Here is a 16241-nt window from a genome sequence, read left to right on the forward strand (position 1 = left end):
CCTTGTGGGAGTGGGACTAGGCAGAAAGGACTGTGCCCATCAAGGCCATGCTCATGCAATAGTTCTCTGTGGCTGTGTACTGTGGCACTTTGCACAGGGCTGAGATGGGTGCAGACCACTGAGGGCCCCAACTTACCTTGCCTCAGTTTCCCCAGATGAGTGTTCATTGAGATCCTCCATGAGAAAAAGCCCTTCCCAGACCTTGGAAATGGGGAACTCAGAGTCTATGGGCTGGGAAGCTGCAGCTTGGGTATGCTATTACACCCCTAAGTGCGGAATCAGGTATGGCTCTGTGGCCAGCCTGGAGCTCCTGCACTGAACTGCAGCTGCCCTGTTCCTCAGAGATGTCTCCCACAACTTGCTCCAGACACTGGACGTCGGGTTCCTGGCAAACCTGTCAGCGCTGGTGGAGCTGTGAGTGTCCCCTCCTTGGCAGTGCCTGACCTCTCCAGCATGGTGGGGATTACTCAGAGTGGGCGAGTGGCGGTTGCCTGTCATCGTAATCTCACAAGCGTTCCTGTCATTCCCTAATCCCTTCTGTCTTCCAGGGACATAAGCAACAATAGGATTTCTACGTTAGAAGAAGGAATATTTGCTAATTTATTTAATTTAAGTGAAATGTAAGTTTCTTTGCCTTTGATGGTGTCAGTGGCTATACAATCTGTCCCCGAACATCCCCTCTGCCCTCCTAATTGGGCCTCTGGCGCCTCCCAAATTTGAGAACAGTTTGCAGGCCCATTGGAGGGCAGAATGGACCCTTCTGTCAGAGCTGCCCCCTCTCAGCCTGGTCCCCTATACCTGTTCCCCTGCAGAAACCTGAGCAGAAACCCATTTGAGTGTGACTGTGGTCTAATGTGGCTGAGGCGCTGGGCAGAGGAGCAGCAGGTTCATGTGGTACAGCCAGAGGAGACCACATGCACAGGGCCTGGCCCCCTGGCTGGCCAGCCCCTCCTTGGTCTCTCCTTGGTAGACAGCAGCTGTGGTGAGTGTGGGCCATATGTGGAATGGCTCTGTCCTCCTTGCCAGGACCTAGGTCAGGAGGAGCTGCAGCCCTTTCTGTAGCAGCAGAGGGCCCCAGAGAAAGATGCATATCGTCCCTCTGGAACATTTGGGGCTCTGGGGTTCTGATCTACGGGCAGAGGTGGAGGGCAGGGATGAAGCCAAGAGGAGGAGATGGGCTCCTACAACTAGTATGTCTGTCTGTTCCAGATGAGGAGTATGTTGCCTGCTTCCCTGACAACAGCTCAGACAACATGGTGCTGGTGGTCTTCTCCACTGCTCACAAGGGCCCACTGGCACCTGAGGCCTGCAGTACCTTCTGCTTTTTAGGTGGCCAGGGCCTAGCAGCCCTCTTGGAGCAGGGCCAGTGTTTATGTGGGGCAGCTCAGACCCTCAACACCTCAATGGCCTGCCTGTCCCTGTGTTCCAGCCCCCGGCCACCCACCCCTGCCTGCCGGGGCCCCACCTTCCTCCAGCATGTCTTCCCTTCTTCTCCAGGGGCCACCCTGGTGGGGCCCCATGGACCCCTGGCCTCTGGCCAGCCAGCAGCCTTTCACATCACCACCATCTCCCTGCCTCTCAGCACTATATGCTGGGACTTTGGCGATGGCTCGCCGAAGCTGGACATGACTGGTCCTGCTGCCACCCACCGCTATGTGCTGCCTGGGCACTATCATGTGACAGCAGTACTGGCTTTGGGGGATGGATCAGCCACACTGGAGACAGAGGTGCAAGTAGAGGTGGCACCTGCTGCCCTGGAGCTTGTGTGCCCATCCTCTGTGCACAGAGACGAGAGCCTTGAATTGGGTATCCGGAACCGTGGAGGCTCAGACCTTGAGGCTACCTATAGCATCCTAGCCTTGGGTGAGGAGCCAGTCCAAGGTAGGTACCTCCCCAGCTGGGCCCTGGTCACCACTCCTGCCTACCCTCCCCTGCAAGGCTGGGGTTGGGACAGAGCCCACTGTTCGGTCATGGGCACACGTTGATGCCTGATCTCTGCCCACCATTCCCCAGTGGTGCACCCACTCTGCCCCTCGGACACGGAGATCTTCCCTGGCAATGGGCACTGCTACCGCCTGGTGGCAGAGAAGGCATCCTGGCTGCAGGCGCAGGAGCGGTGCCGGGCCTGGGCTGGGGCCGCCCTGGCCATGGTGGACAGTCCTGCAATCCAGCACTTCCTGGTCTCCCAGGTTACCAGGTGCCTGCCTCTCACCACCCTGGGCCACAGAAGGGTGGGATTGTCAGGATGGGGGTGTGGGCAGAAGCCAAGTCGAGATGGGGAGGCTTGGGGAGATCTTGTCTACAGGTACAAGATTGCTAGACATGGATGGCTGTCTACAGGTATAGATGTGGACATGGGCTAGAGCAGCTTCTGTAAACACTTGTGGCATGTGTCATAGTGAGGGCTGGGCCCAGGCTCCCATCTGTCCTGTCCTGCAGGGGAAGACTCTAGGCCTTCCTGACTGGGCTGGTTCTGGGACACCTTGGAGGTTCTGTATTCTGTGCCTGCTCCCTCCCTAGAGAGGGAGAGGGCTGCCATATACCACCCACCTCCTGGAGAGCATGGTGGATGCTTGTGGGGACATGGTGCCTCCCAGTAGTAGTGGGCCAGACTCTTGTTCTGTGGCCCTAGGGTACACTGTACCTGATGTGGGAGGTGAGGCTCTATGCCCCCTCCTGGGTATCCATGTGCCAGGCAAGGGTGAATTCCTGTTGTTGTCTGCATATCCCCAGTGCCCAGATGTGATTAAGGCCCAAGGTGGCAAAAGCCCTTTTCCAGGCAGGCATCTGGGGCCCAGCTCAGCTCCTTCCCTCCCATGTGTTTACTCCTTTTCCTATACCAGAGCACATACGTGTTCCACGAGCCCTGTCTCTAGGAAGGGCTTCCTACCCTGGCAGCACTGTCAGACTATTTGGGGTCTGATGTGAGTCTGTTTTGGTCCCTAAATGCTGCATCTGTAGGACAAGATGTGAGTGGCCCATGGCCTCACATCTGAGGCAGAGCCTCATGTGGACCCCTTGGCCATGCTACACTGACTTCATGGGCATGGGTGGGTGCTGCCATGGGCTTTGCTTTGAGGCTCATGTCTCTGAGCCTCAGTTTTACCATCTGGAGAACAATGATGGTGCTAGCGTCCACCTGCCAGGGTGCTGTAGGGAGCATACCCCGAGGGCTCGGCCTGTCTACCATCTGCCCACAGGAGCCTGGATGTGTGGATTGGCTTCTCAGCTGTGGAGGGAGCAGAGGCAGGCCTGGCACCCCAGGGCGAGGCCTTCAACCTGGAAAGCTGCCAAAACTGGCTGCCTGGGGAGCCACATCCAGCCACGGCCGAGCACTGTGTGCGGCTGGGACCTGCTGGACAGTGCAACACAGACCTGTGCTCAGCGCCACACAGCTATGTCTGTGAGCTGCAGCCCGGAGGTGCGTTTCCCACTGCATAGTGTTGGCCAGGTGTTTGCTGGGTACCTGCTCTTAGGCCTGGGCTGAGACTCTACCAGAGGAAACAAAGATGAAGGGAGTGGTGCAGGAAGCAGCTGCCAGGGGGCTCATTCTCAGGTCTGGCCCCACCCTGGATGTCCCCCTGTTGGTCCCCTAGCCTGGCACCGGCACTCACTGCACAATTACCATCTCCAGGCCTCGTGTGGGATGCTGAGAACTTCCTCATGGGAGTGCCTGGTGGGGGCCTGCAGGGGCCCCTGATTCTGCTGACACCACAGGAAGCCCTCCTGTCCCCGCGACAGCCCGTGGAGGTAGGCTGGACCTTCTTGTGTTCCGGAGGGGAACCTCCCCCGACTGGGCCTTGTCTTACCTGCTGTTGTGTGTCTTTAAGAAACAAGTTGGCAGCCAGATGTGGTGGTGCCCAATACTTGGAAGGCTGAGGCAGGAGGATCGCTGTGAATCTGAGGCTAGCCTGGGCTACAAAGCAAGACCCTGCCTCAAAAAAAAAAAAAAAAGAAAAGAAAAGTTGATTTTGGGGGGGCCATTTTTGTTTGTTTTAAATTTAATTTTACTTTATTAATATATGCTTGTAGTACATGAAGTTAATATGCACTTTAGGGAGTAGGTACACTTATATAGCACATCTTAATTCTTTTTTGGGGTCATCTTCATGTTTATGACCAGCATGGACAGCTTGGAAACTCCATGTGGCACAGAGATGAAAAGCATCTAATCCCTTTATCTAGAGGAACTACTGCTTTCCTAGTCCTTGCTCAGAGTCATGGTAGTGAACCTATGCCCCGTGCCACAGCAGGCACTCAGAGCCCTCTTTGTCAGCATGCAAGCCAGCTCACCCCAGCATTGCCCTAGCAGCTGAGCCTCAGTTAATGGCGCACATGGGGGCCATGCACATGCTCAGGAAGGAGTAGTAGTGCCAGGCTGTGATGCCAAAGCCACAAATCATTAGCCACAGCTCATCCCAGCTTTTGCATGGCTAGTCAGTATTCAGGTTTAATTGTGGTGTTGGGGCTTTGTGATAAATAAGTGGGTTTTGGGTTGCAATTTGGGCACTCGAAAAGGTTTGCCATCACTGTTCTGGGTGAATTATTTTAATTTAAATTTAATTTTTTGTGGATTTTTTTGTTTGAGTTAATTTTTTCTTCAATCAGATTTTATTGGTACATTTTATTTTATTTTATTTTATTTTATTTTTTGAGTGTTTTTGAGACAGGGTCTTGTTATGCAGTTCAGGTTGGCCTTGAGCTCACTTTGTAGCCCAGGCTGGTCTTGAACTTGCAACGATTCTCCTGCCTCACCCTCCCAAGTGCTGGGATCACAGGTGTGTGCCACCACACCCAGCTAGTATTGGTACATTTTAGATATACATAATGATCATATTCATCATAGATGAGTGAATTATTTTTAAAACTACAGTAGGAAATATGTAAAAATAATTAAGATGTGTTATATACATATACCAACAGCTCGTGATGACTTTAATCGCTATGTATTACAATCATGTACTAATAAAAATTAAATTAAAAAAAAGACTGTAGCAAGGGACCAGGAGTTAAATAAGTAAAAACCACAGTAGGGCTCATGCTGCTCACAGATGATTTTGATATGAGTTTTCCTCCCAAGGACATACAGTGATGCCTGTAGTGGCCTCAGGAAGATCCTTCCTCCCCTCTGTCCTGGTATTTGGGATCAGTGTGTCTAGGCCCTGGGTTGAGTTCTGTGGAGCTGAAGTGGCCCTCTGTCCATCAGGTCATGGTGTTCCCTGGCTTGAGCCCAAGCCGCGAAGCCTTCCTCACTACAGCCGAGTTTGAGACCCAGGAGCTTGGGGAGCCTGCCCAGTTGCGGCTTCAGGTGTATCGGCCTTCAGGAGGGGCAGGTGGGCCTCCGCGATGGCAGTGGGAGGCAGGGGGCTTAGGAGGGCCCAGTTCTCAGGTCTTCTGGTCCCTACCCTAGAGGTGAAGAGAGATATGGGGTCTACAGAGACTTGTTCTGTGTCCTAAGTACAGATTATGTGGGGCCTGCTTCATGGGGGGGTACCTTGGGTCAATTAGCTGACCTTGTGGCAGAGGAGGTGAGGGGCCTGGGCTACTATCTAGCTAGGTCTAGTATTGAAGTAGGTAGATGGGCATCCCTAATTTACATGTTAGTAAGCCAGAATGCTTGGTGTCCATCCTGTCCCTGCAGGGGTTCCAGGAAATAGAAGTGAGCCTGATGACAGGACTGAGCCAGTCCCTAGGTGTATGCCAGAGGGATGCTGGTGTCCTGGTGCCAGTCTCTGTGTGCCACTGGATGCTGCCTGCCACCTTCGGGCCTGTGCCAATGAGTCTGTGGTAGGGCCTGGGCTCCCCAGAGCCACCTATGCTTTGTGGAGAGAGTTCCTTTTCTCCGTGCCTGCAGGGCCCCCCACGCAGTACTCGGTATGTGTCCCCAATATGCCTGTCTGCTTCCCAGCAGCTCACTAGTCCACCTTCTCCTCAGCTGCCTGAAGTCCTGGCCTTTCACCAAGCAGACAGAACGTGATACCTCTGAACAGCCCAGCATCTCCTTCATGTCCCTGCCCACTACCAGCCAAGTGCCTTTGCATGTCTCCCCATATAAGAAGTACCAGCTTGCTATATCTTCTAAAGGAGGGATCCCTCCCTTAACATGGTGGCTTCTTTCTAGCCTCTGAGTTCTCTGAGAAGGGCCTTTCCACCAGAGGCAGCCCACGTCTACAGTATCCTCTCTGGGGTTATGTAGCCTTAGTCTGCTTGCCCTTTTTGTCCCTCCAGTGTGTGTCTGGGTTGTGGGGATTCTGAAACATGGATAATAGTGCTGACACCCCAGTGGAAACCCTATCTGCCCATCTTTGCCCTGGTCCTGTGGTCCCCTGCAGGACATGACACAGTCCTGCCTCCTTCTCTCATAGGTAACCTTCCATGGCCAGGATGTTCCTGTGCTCCCTGGTGACCTCATTGGTTTGCAGCATGATGCTGGCTCAGGTGCCCTACTGCACTGTCCCCTGGCACCCAACCAAGCTGGCCCCAACACCCTGTACCTCTCTACCAATGCCTCTAACTGGCTAGCCCACCTGCCCACCCTGCTGGATGATGCTCGGCCTGGCCCTGCCTGTATCCTGCAGCTGGTCACAGCCACTGAACAACTCAGCCCCCTGCTGGGTCTAAGGTCCAACCCTGGGCTGAAGCATCCTGGGCGCTATGAGGTCCGGGCCACAGTGGGCAACAGTGTGTCCACGTACAACCTTTCCTGCAGCTTCAACGTGGTCTCCCCAGTGGCTGGGCTCCGGGTTATTTACCCGGTTGCCCTTGATGGCCAACTCTACATGCCAACCAGTGGCTCGGTCTTGGTGCTTCAGGTGGACTCAGGTGCCAATGCCACAGCCACAGCTCACTGGCCTGGGGGCAATGTCAGTGCACCCTTGGAGGCTGCCTGCCCTACCATGGATGCCCTCAAGCCCACCTGTGTCCAAGAGACCAACAACACGACCAACAGCACCCTGTTTTCAGTGTTGGTGCTTCACGGGCTCAGCCAAGGGGAGCACGCTGTGGAGGTTGTAGTACAGAACAGCGCTAGCCAGGCCAACCTCACCCTGAGAGTGACGGCAGAAGAGCCCATCCGTGGTCTCCGTGCTACGCCTGTTCCTGAGGCCCGAGTACTACAGGGTGCCTTGGTGGTGAGTGTGGCCTGTCACCTAGCCCCCCTCCCTGGCCCCAGCAAAGGTATGCATGGAAGGAGCCCCTTCCCCAGTGTAGAAGCTCCTTGGCCAGCTGGGGGTTGGGCAGTGGTCAGCACATTGTTTTCTAGCAGCTCCTGTCAGGAATGCTCAGACTGCTGAGCAGTTTGTTTGTTTTCTTTTCCTTTCATGATGCTAGAGATTGAGCCCAGAGCTAAGCAGGTGCTCTACCATTGAGGTACACCCCTAGCCCTATTCAGCAATTTCTAAATTATTAAAAGGACACAGCTACAGCGTCTGTGTCATAAACCCTTCTTTCTCCCCTCACATTCCAAAAATTACCCACCAAAATAGGTTGTCACATTTGGCCCTCTACCTCCAGAGCCCCCATGAGTCAGGTGTGTTTTGGGCCCTCTGCATTTCTCTCATCTGCCTATGCATGTGCCTGTTGAGGTGGTATTTGAAGCCCCCATGTGAGGCTGCTTGCTACCTTGTGCCTCATTCTAGGCCTGCCTATATGCCTACCCTCTGTGTAATGGCCCTGATAGGCCTGTCATGACTGCAGTGTGCCCAAAGCTGTGTCTCCTGATTTCCCCAGGACATATCTATCTTTCATTTGACATTGATCACCCAAGACCATGTGGCCCACTGAGATTTGTGTACCTTTCTGCATGACACCAAGGTGTCCACCTCAGGGCTCTAGCAGGAGTTCTGGGATGGGAGTTGATGAGGACCTGGTTGACCCATAGGTTGACTCTGCTGCTAATGTTAAGTCTGCTTTACAGGTGGGGAAACTGAGGCACAGGGGAGTTAAGGCATGATCAAGGCCATGCAGCTGGAGGTTTGAGTGCTGGCTTGGCCCAGGCCCTTAGTGCCCAGGTCCAAGCTCAGTCCCTCTGACACTTAGTGTCCTAAGCCAGGCAGGCCTGAGTACTTCCTTGTCTTCTCCCACATGGGTGTCTTGGAATTGTAGCTCAGCCAGTGGACCCCATGTGCTCTCTGTCTACTAGGCATGGAATTTTCCAGCAGCCCAAGGGGAGGCATGTACAGGTGGGCAGATGGGGGCTAAGGCCAGAATCACAGCTTTGGGCAATGCCATGTCCTTTCCACAGCGGTACAGCCCCATGGTGGAGGCCGGCACCAACGTGGTCTTTCGGTGGACCATTGATGACAAACAGTCCCTGACCTTCCACAATGTTGTCTTCAATGTCATCTACCAGAGTGCTGCCATCTTCAAGCTCTCGGTGGGGGCCAGGCAGATGAGGTCTTGGGGTCTTGGGATATCTGGGTGCTTATCTTTGCCTTCTGTTCTCCTTTGTTTTGCTTTGCCTCTGAGCATACTGCCATGACTAGGTGAATGTGGGGAGGCTGTTGAGCTGGAGTTTGGGGTTCTTGCTGTGTTCTGTAGGCCGTGTGCACTGACGTGTTTCTCTGCAGCTCACAGCCTCCAACCATGTGAGCAATGTCACTGTGAACTACAACGTCACGGTGGAGCGCATGAACAGGATGCGGAGCCTGCTGGTGTCAGCAGTGCCAGCTGTGCTGGCCCCCAACACCACGCTGGCACTGATGGCCAGGGTGCTGGTAGACTCAGCTGTGGAAGTGGCTTTCCTGTGAGTTCCCTGGGCCTAGTAGTGGGCAGCCAGCTTTTGGGGTCATGGTGGGGGCTCATTCTAGGTATCAAAGTGTTGCTTCTTTAGGCCTCGGTTTCATCCTCTGTCAGGGTATTGGTGTACAGAATTCTGTGAGGATCTATGGGAAGGTGTGGGAGACTAGTGGAGCAGAGTTGGACCCTATCTTTGACAAAGGTGCCAGGAAGGAGTAGTGACTGCAGGGGAAGGTTGCTGCTGTGGCCAGCCTTGACCACCTGTCCCTGCCTGTTCTTATCACCTGCCCATTACCCTGGCAGGTGGACCTTTGGGGATGGTCAGCAGGTGCTCGGCCAGTTCAAGCCTCCATACAACAAGTCCTTCCAGGTCCCGGACCCCACTGTAGCCCAGGTGTTGGTGGAACATAATGCCACGCATACCTACGCCAACTCAGGTGAGGGGCAGATCTGTTGCCCTGCTGGTCCTGTGCAGACAGTCCTTTCCTAGGGATGGCCCCCAAAGGGGTGTTCCCTCTTGCTGGGTTGATGGCGTGGGGGGACCTTACTGGGGTGAAGGAGGGATACCTGGGCCTAAGGTGTGGGGCCTAGGCAGCATTCCTGAGGCCAGGATTCAAATATTCAAGAAATTGGGCCCTCTTGTTCTCTATTCTCTTTTTTGGAGAGCAGAGTGGGACCACTGTTTAATTACTTTTTTTTTGTTTGTTTAATTACTTTTAAAATTCTAGAAGTCTCATATAGTAATGTCTCCCCAGTGGCCTATGATGCAGGTCACTCCCTGTCCACCCCTTCCCCACTTCCCATGTACCGCCTACCTTCTTTACGTACACGCAGTTGGGCTTGGAGGTGCTTGGTCCTGTCCTCACCCTTTTACCTTTACCTCGGCCTCTTAAACCTCTGTCCTATACACATGTCCAAAGGGATAGCTGTTCATGCTTTGAGGAGGCTGCCTCATGAAACATGAGGTGCTAGGTGGGAATTTAGCCATCAGGAGCCCCACTCAGGCCTCTCCCTGCAGGTGAGTACAACCTGACCGTCCTCGTGTCCAACACCTTCGAGAACCTGACACAGCAAGTGCCTGTGAGTGTACGTGACACACTGCCAGCTGTGGCCATAAGTGTGAGCAGCAGCACCCTGGTGGCTGGCTGGCCTGTCACCTTTTCACTGCATCCGCTGCCTTTGCCTGGTGGTGTCCTATACACGTGGGACTTCGGAGATGGCTCCCCTATCCTGATACAGAGCGAACCAGCGGTGAATTACACCTACACCAGGACAGGCACCTACCATGTCTGCCTGGAGGTCAACAACACGGTGAGCAGTGTGGTAGCGCACACAGATGTCCACGTCTTCCAGGAGCTAAGTGGGCTAAGTGTGCGACTGGACCCAGCTGTGGAGCAGGGAGCTCCTGTGGTGGTCAGTGCTACTGTGGAGACAGGTGACAATGTCACATGGACGTTTGACATGGGGGACGGCACGGTGTTCATCGGCTCCGAGACTACAGTGCAGCACGTGTATCTACGGGCACAGAACTGTACGGTAACAGTGGGCGCAGCCAGCCCTGTGGGCCACCTGACTCAAAGCCTACCTGTGCGTGTTTTTGTCCTGGAGGTACTGCGTATTGAGCCTGCCACCTGCATCTCCACCCAGCCTGATGCCCAACTGACAGCCCATGTTGCTGGGGACCCTGCCAACTACCTCTTTGACTGGACCTTTGGGGATGGCTCCTCTAACACGACTGTTAAGGGGCACCCAACAGTGACACATAACTTTACAAGAAGTGGCATATTCCCCCTGGCGTTGATCCTGTCAAGCCATGTGAACAAGGCACATTACTTTACCAGTGTTTGTGTAGAGCCCGAGGTGGAGAATGTCACTCTGCGGCCCGAGCAGCAGTTTGTGCAGCTTGGGGATGAAGCCCGGCTGGTGGCCTGCACCTGGCCCCCTTTCCCCTACCGATACACGTGGGACTTTGGCATTGAAGACACTGTCCCCACCCATGCTTGGGGCCCTGAGGCAACAGTGATCTACCGAGACCCGGGCTCCTATTTGGTGACAGTCACTGTGTCCAATAATGTCTCTGCTATCAATGACTCTGCTCTTTTGGAAGTACAGGAGCCCATGGTAGTCACTGGCATCAGAGTCAATTCCTCTCATGTGCTGGTGCTGCAGCAGCCCTACCTATTCTCTGCCATGGGTCGTGGGCACCCTGCCACCTACCTGTGGGAGCTGGGGGATGGCACACAGCTTGTGGGCTCTGAGGTCACCCATGTCTACAACAGCACAGGTGACTTTACTATCAGGGTATTGGGCTGGAATGAGGTGAGCCACAGTGAGGCGTGGCTCAATGTCACAGTGAAGCGGCGCATCCAGGGGCTGAGCATCAATGCCAGCCGTGTGGTGGTGCCTCTGAATGGCAGTGTGAGTTTCAGCACCACCCTGGAGGCAGGTAGTGATGTGCACTACTCCTGGGTACTGTGTGACCGCTGCACACCCATCCCTGGGGGCCCCACCATCTCCTACACCTTCCGCTCAGTGGGTACCTTCAACATCATCGTGACAGCTGAGAACGAGGTGAGCACAGCCCAGGACAGCATCTTCATCTATGTCCTGCAGCTCATTGAGGGCCTGCAGGTGGCAGGTGGTGGCAGCAGCTGCTGCTTTCCTACCAACCACACACTGCAGCTGCAGGCTGTGGTCCGGGACGGCACTAACATTTCCTACAGCTGGACTGCCCAGAGCAATGGCAGCCTGGCCCTAGTAGGTAGTGGCAAGAGCTTCTCACTCACCGTGCTTGAGGCTGGCACCTATCACATCCATCTGCGAGCCACCAATATGCTGGGAAGTGCCTCAGCCAACCGCACCATAGACTTTGTGGAACCTGTGGGGTTTCTGACTGTGGCTGCCTCTCCCAACCCAGCTGCTGTCAATGCGAGGATCACCTTTGGTGCTGAGCTGGCAGGTGGCAGTGGTGTGATTTATACTTGGTCCTTGGAGGAAGGGCTAAGTTTGGAGACTTCTGAACCGTTCACCATCCATGCCTTTTCCACATCTGGCCTGCATCTGGTCAGGATTACAGCTGGGAACCAGCTGGGTTCAGTCAATGTTACCATTGAGGTGATTGTGCAGGTGCCTGTGAGTGGCCTTAGCATTAGGGCTAATGAACCAGACAGCAGCTTTGTGGCAGCTGGCTCCACTGTACCCTTTTGGGGACACCTGGCCACAGGTACCAATGTAAGCTGGTGTTGGGCTGTGCCGGGTGGCAGCAAGTATGGCCAGCATATTGCTGTGGGCTTCCCAGATGCTGGGGTCTTCTCCATCCAGCTCAATGCCTCCAACGCGGTCAGCTGGGTCACAGCTTCATATAACCTCACAGTGGAAGAACCCATCATGGGCCTGGTGCTGTGGGCCAGCAGCAAGGTTGTAGCACCTGGGCAGCTGGTCCACTTTCAGATTTTGCTGGCAGCAGGCTCAGCCGTCACCTTCCACCTGCAGGTTGGCGGGGCCAGCCCTGAGGTGCTCCCCGGGTCCCATTTCTCCCATAGCTTCTCCTGGCTTGGAGACCACGTGGTGAGTGTGCAGGCTGAGAACCATGTGAGCCGGGGCCAGGCCCAGGTGCGTGTCTTGGTGCTAGAGGCTGTCGATGGGCTGCAGGTACCCAACTGCTGTGAGCTGGGCATGGTCACGGGTACTGAGAAGAACTTCACAGCTCGGGTACAGCGGGGCTCCCGAGTTGCCTACGCTTGGTACTTCTCCTTGCAGAAGGTCCAGGGTGACTCACTGGTCATTCTCTCAGGCCGTGATGTCACCTACACCCCTGTGGCTGCAGGGCTGCTGGAGATCCATGTCCGTGCCTTTAATGAACTGGGTGGTGTGAACCTCACACTCACAGTAGAGGTTCAAGATGCCATCCAGTATGTAGTGCTACGCAGTGGCCGCTGCTTCGCCAACCGCTCAGCCCGGTTTGAAGCTACCACAAGCCCCAGTCCCCGGCGTGTGGCCTACCGCTGGGACTTTGGGGATGGGGCCCCAATGCAGGACACAGAGGAGCCCTGGGCTGACCACTCCTACTTGCAGCCAGGGGACTACCGTGTGGAGGTGAACGCCTCCAACCTGGTGAGCTTCTTTGTGGCACAAGCCACAGTGACGGTCCAGGTGCTAGCTTGCAGGGAGCCTGAGGTGGACGTGGCCCTCCCCCTGCAGGTATTGATGCGGCGCTCCCAGCGTAACTACCTGGAGGCTCATGTTGATCTGCGTGATTGTGTCACCTACCAGACTGAGTACCGCTGGGAGGTGTACCGAACTGCCAGCTGCCAGCGACCAGGGCCTGTGGCACGGGTGGCCCTGCCTGGTGTAGATGTGAGCCGGCCACAGCTGGTGGTTCCACGGCTGGCATTGCCTGTTGGCCACTATTGCTTTGTGTTTGTGGTGTCATTTGGGGATACTCCCTTGGCACGAAGCATCCAGGCCAATGTAACAGTGGCTGCCGAGCGCCTGGTGCCTATCATTGAAGGAGGCTCATATCGCGTGTGGTCAGACACTCAGGACCTGGTGCTGGATGGGAGCAAGTCCTACGACCCCAACCTGGAAGATGATGACCAGACACCACTTAGCTTCCACTGGGCCTGTGTGGCCGCAACACAGGTGAGGCTGGGACCCAGCATGGGGAAGGTCTCCTGAGCTGTTCTCTGGGCCAGGCTCTGCTTTGAGGCTGGTCACAGTCTTACACAGCTGTCTTTTGTGTTTGTGGGCTACAGATGGAGACCAGTGGGTGTGTCCTGAACTTTGGGCCCCGCGGGAGCAGTGTGGTCACCATTCCTAGGGAACGCCTAGCGGCCGGTATAGAGTACACCTTCAACCTCACCGTGTGGAAAGCAGGCAGGAAGGAGGAGGCTGCCAGCCAGACGGTGAGTGATACCTCAGCCCAGCAGGCCATGGCCCAGACAGCATCCGAACAGTACCAAGCTCTGCCCTGTTTCTTTCAATGGCTATGCTGCTTCTTCTAGAGGCTATTAGTTCTCTTATCGCTGATTTTGGTACAAAATATCCAACTTTAGTATTGCTTCCTTTCAAGCTGTGATATAACTCCATACTAAGTCATATAGGGGCCTTATGAACTCTGGTCATCTATTCTTTCCCCTCCTTCTCTCCCCCTTTTGTCCCCTACCCCTCTCCCCCTCCAGGCCCTACATTTCCACTCAGCCTTTTAAATTTTTTTTTTCAATTTTTTTTCAATTTTTTTTTTTTTTTGTACCAGGAATTGAACTCAGGGCATTGCGCTTACCAGGCAGGTCCTGTGCCGCTGAGCTATATCCCTAGCCCAAATTTTTTAAATTTTAAGACAAGGTCTTGTTAAATTGCTAAGTTGCCCAGGGTGGGCTTGAACTTTCAGTCCTCCTACCTCAGCCTTTCACAAGTGCTGGGATTACTCCAACAGTATAAAAGGCAAACACTGAGAAGTTGAGTCCGTTCCTTACCGCAGAAGCAATCCCTGTCCCCAGAACATAGGTGTCCTCATTTCTGAATGGAGTGGGATGCCACTTGCCCTCACACTGCCCTGGCCTGGCCAGGAAAGTTAGGGCCATTGTGCATGTGATGGCCCCCCTCCTGCTATAGGACAGTGCTGCCAATGGGATGTATTGGGCTCTGCTACTACCCTGAGGGTGGGAGGAGGGATGTCTTCCCAACACTAGGCTTTTCTCAGCAGGCCTTCCAGGGAGGAGGGCTCACCTTGAGAGGTCATCTAGGGAAGCAGCGTCCAGTTGGGCTAAGATGTTGAATCAGGCCTTGCCTAGGAAACTGGAAGTGCGGGGATAGCACTGTGGAGGACTGCCGTCCTTTTGCGTGGGTGCCTTGGTTTGTTTACTCATCTGTCTTGCATCCCACAACAGTGGGTTTGTGTGTCTCCTGCTGCCAGGCTCACCAGAGTCATATACTAGAGATGACACCCTTGCTGGCTTCTGCCCCTTTAGACCACTAACACCTCCTTGGACTTGGCAGGGGAACCTGGGCTTGACTGTTCGCAGCTACAGTGCTCAGGAGGGTAGAGGCCCGACCCCTCTGCTGCCTACCCTGTTGACACAGTGGGATATGGCCTCCCTGTGACCTGCCTCCTCTCCAGGTGCTGGTCCGAAGTGGTCATGTGCCCATTGTGTCACTGGAGTGCGTGTCTTGCAAGGCACAGGCAGTATATGAAGTGAGCCGCAGTTCCTACGTGTACCTGGAGGGCCACTGCCATAACTGCAGCAGTGGCTCCAAGCACGGGGTGAGTGGCAGGCTGGGCTGGTCCTGGTTGGACAGGTGGCTGCAGTGCTGCCCTCACTGCGTCTCCGTCTCCTGTCTGTCTTGCAGCGCTGGGCTGCACGAACCTTCAGCAATAAGACTCTGGTGCTGGATGAGACTACCACATCCACAGGCAGCTCAGGCATGCGGCTAGTGGTGCGGCGCGGTGTGCTGCGGGATGGTGAGGGCTACATCTTCACACTCACAGTTCTAGGCCATTCGGGCAAGGAGGAAGGCTGTGCCTCCATCCGCCTCTCCCCCAACCGCCCTCCGCTGGGGGGTGCGTGTCGCCTCTTCCCGCTGGATGCAGTGTGCGCCCTCACCACCAAGGTGCACTTTGAATGTGTGGGTAAGTATGGGCCTGTTGAGGGGTGAGGCAGCTGGCAGGGGCCAGAGCCATGCTAAAGCTGTACACCCACACACAGGCTGGCAGGATGCAGAGGATGCGAGTGCCCCGCTGGTGTATGCCCTGCTGCTGCGGCGCTGTCGCCGGGGCCACTGTGAGGAGTTCTGCATTTACAAGGGTAGCCTCTCCACCTATGCTGCTGTGCTGCCCCCAGGATTCCAGCCTAGCTTTGAGGTGGGACTGGCTGTTGTTGTGCAGGATCAGTTGGGTGCTGCAGTGGTTGCCCTCAACAGGTGAGCTAGGCCCTAGGGGTGGGGGTGGGGTTGTGGCAACTCACTGCTGCTTACAGCCAACCTCTGCCCTGCAGGTCTCTGGCCATTGTCCTGCCGGAGCCCAATAGCTCCATGGGACTTACTCCCTGGCTGCACAGCCTGACCGCCAGTGTGTTGCCTGGGCTTCTGAGACAGGCTGATCCCCAGCACGTCATTGAATACTCACTGGCCCTTATCACTGTGCTCAATGAGGTCAGTGGGAGTGGGCAGAGAGGGATCCTAAGTGTGCTCCTTAGAGAGCTGAGACCAGTACTCCTGACAGTCTCCCAAAAGCGTCATTCCCAGGCCCACACAAGCAAAACCCCTGATGTCCCTGAAACAAGGACCTCACCCCTCAGCAGCCTCCACATGGCTGGGTCCTACCTAATGCCAGAGTCCTCCTGATGCTCTTGAGCCCACAGGGGGTCCTGTGTATTCCCTACTTTGCTGTCAAGGAAACCATTCAGGATTTTGAGTCCCTGCCTGCACCGTGCAGTAGCCAGCATGTAGCCATGTGTACCTGCATTTGGGGTACCCACTAACAGATCTTGTACTCACCACCCACCCCA

General features: G+C 55.1%; 1 protein-coding gene across 1 annotated transcript in view; it reads left to right on the plus strand.

Annotated features, from left to right (window-relative positions):
• The window catches only part of Pkd1 (polycystic kidney disease 1 (autosomal dominant)), a gene marked incomplete at its 5' end in the record, with an annotated part of 45823 nt that overhangs the window by 13115 nt on the left and 16467 nt on the right, over positions 1-16241 (plus strand). Inside the window, 19 exon segments of the mRNA XM_013517656.1 lie at positions 343-414; positions 549-620; positions 813-982; positions 1210-1881; positions 2014-2197; positions 3201-3421; positions 3635-3750; positions 5207-5333; positions 5642-5874; positions 6366-7130; positions 8243-8374; positions 8568-8743; positions 9040-9173; positions 9755-13377; positions 13491-13640; positions 14855-14998; positions 15085-15364; positions 15441-15654; positions 15729-15885. Of these exon segments, the coding sequence (XP_013373110.1) occupies positions 343-414; positions 549-620; positions 813-982; positions 1210-1881; positions 2014-2197; positions 3201-3421; positions 3635-3750; positions 5207-5333; positions 5642-5874; positions 6366-7130; positions 8243-8374; positions 8568-8743; positions 9040-9173; positions 9755-13377; positions 13491-13640; positions 14855-14998; positions 15085-15364; positions 15441-15654; positions 15729-15885 (7642 nt within the window).

Source organism: Chinchilla lanigera, unplaced genomic scaffold (assembly GCF_000276665.1).
Source record: "Chinchilla lanigera isolate Chin_1 unplaced genomic scaffold, ChiLan1.0 scaffold00041, whole genome shotgun sequence".
In the NCBI taxonomy this organism is placed as follows: domain Eukaryota; kingdom Metazoa; phylum Chordata; class Mammalia; order Rodentia; family Chinchillidae; genus Chinchilla; species Chinchilla lanigera.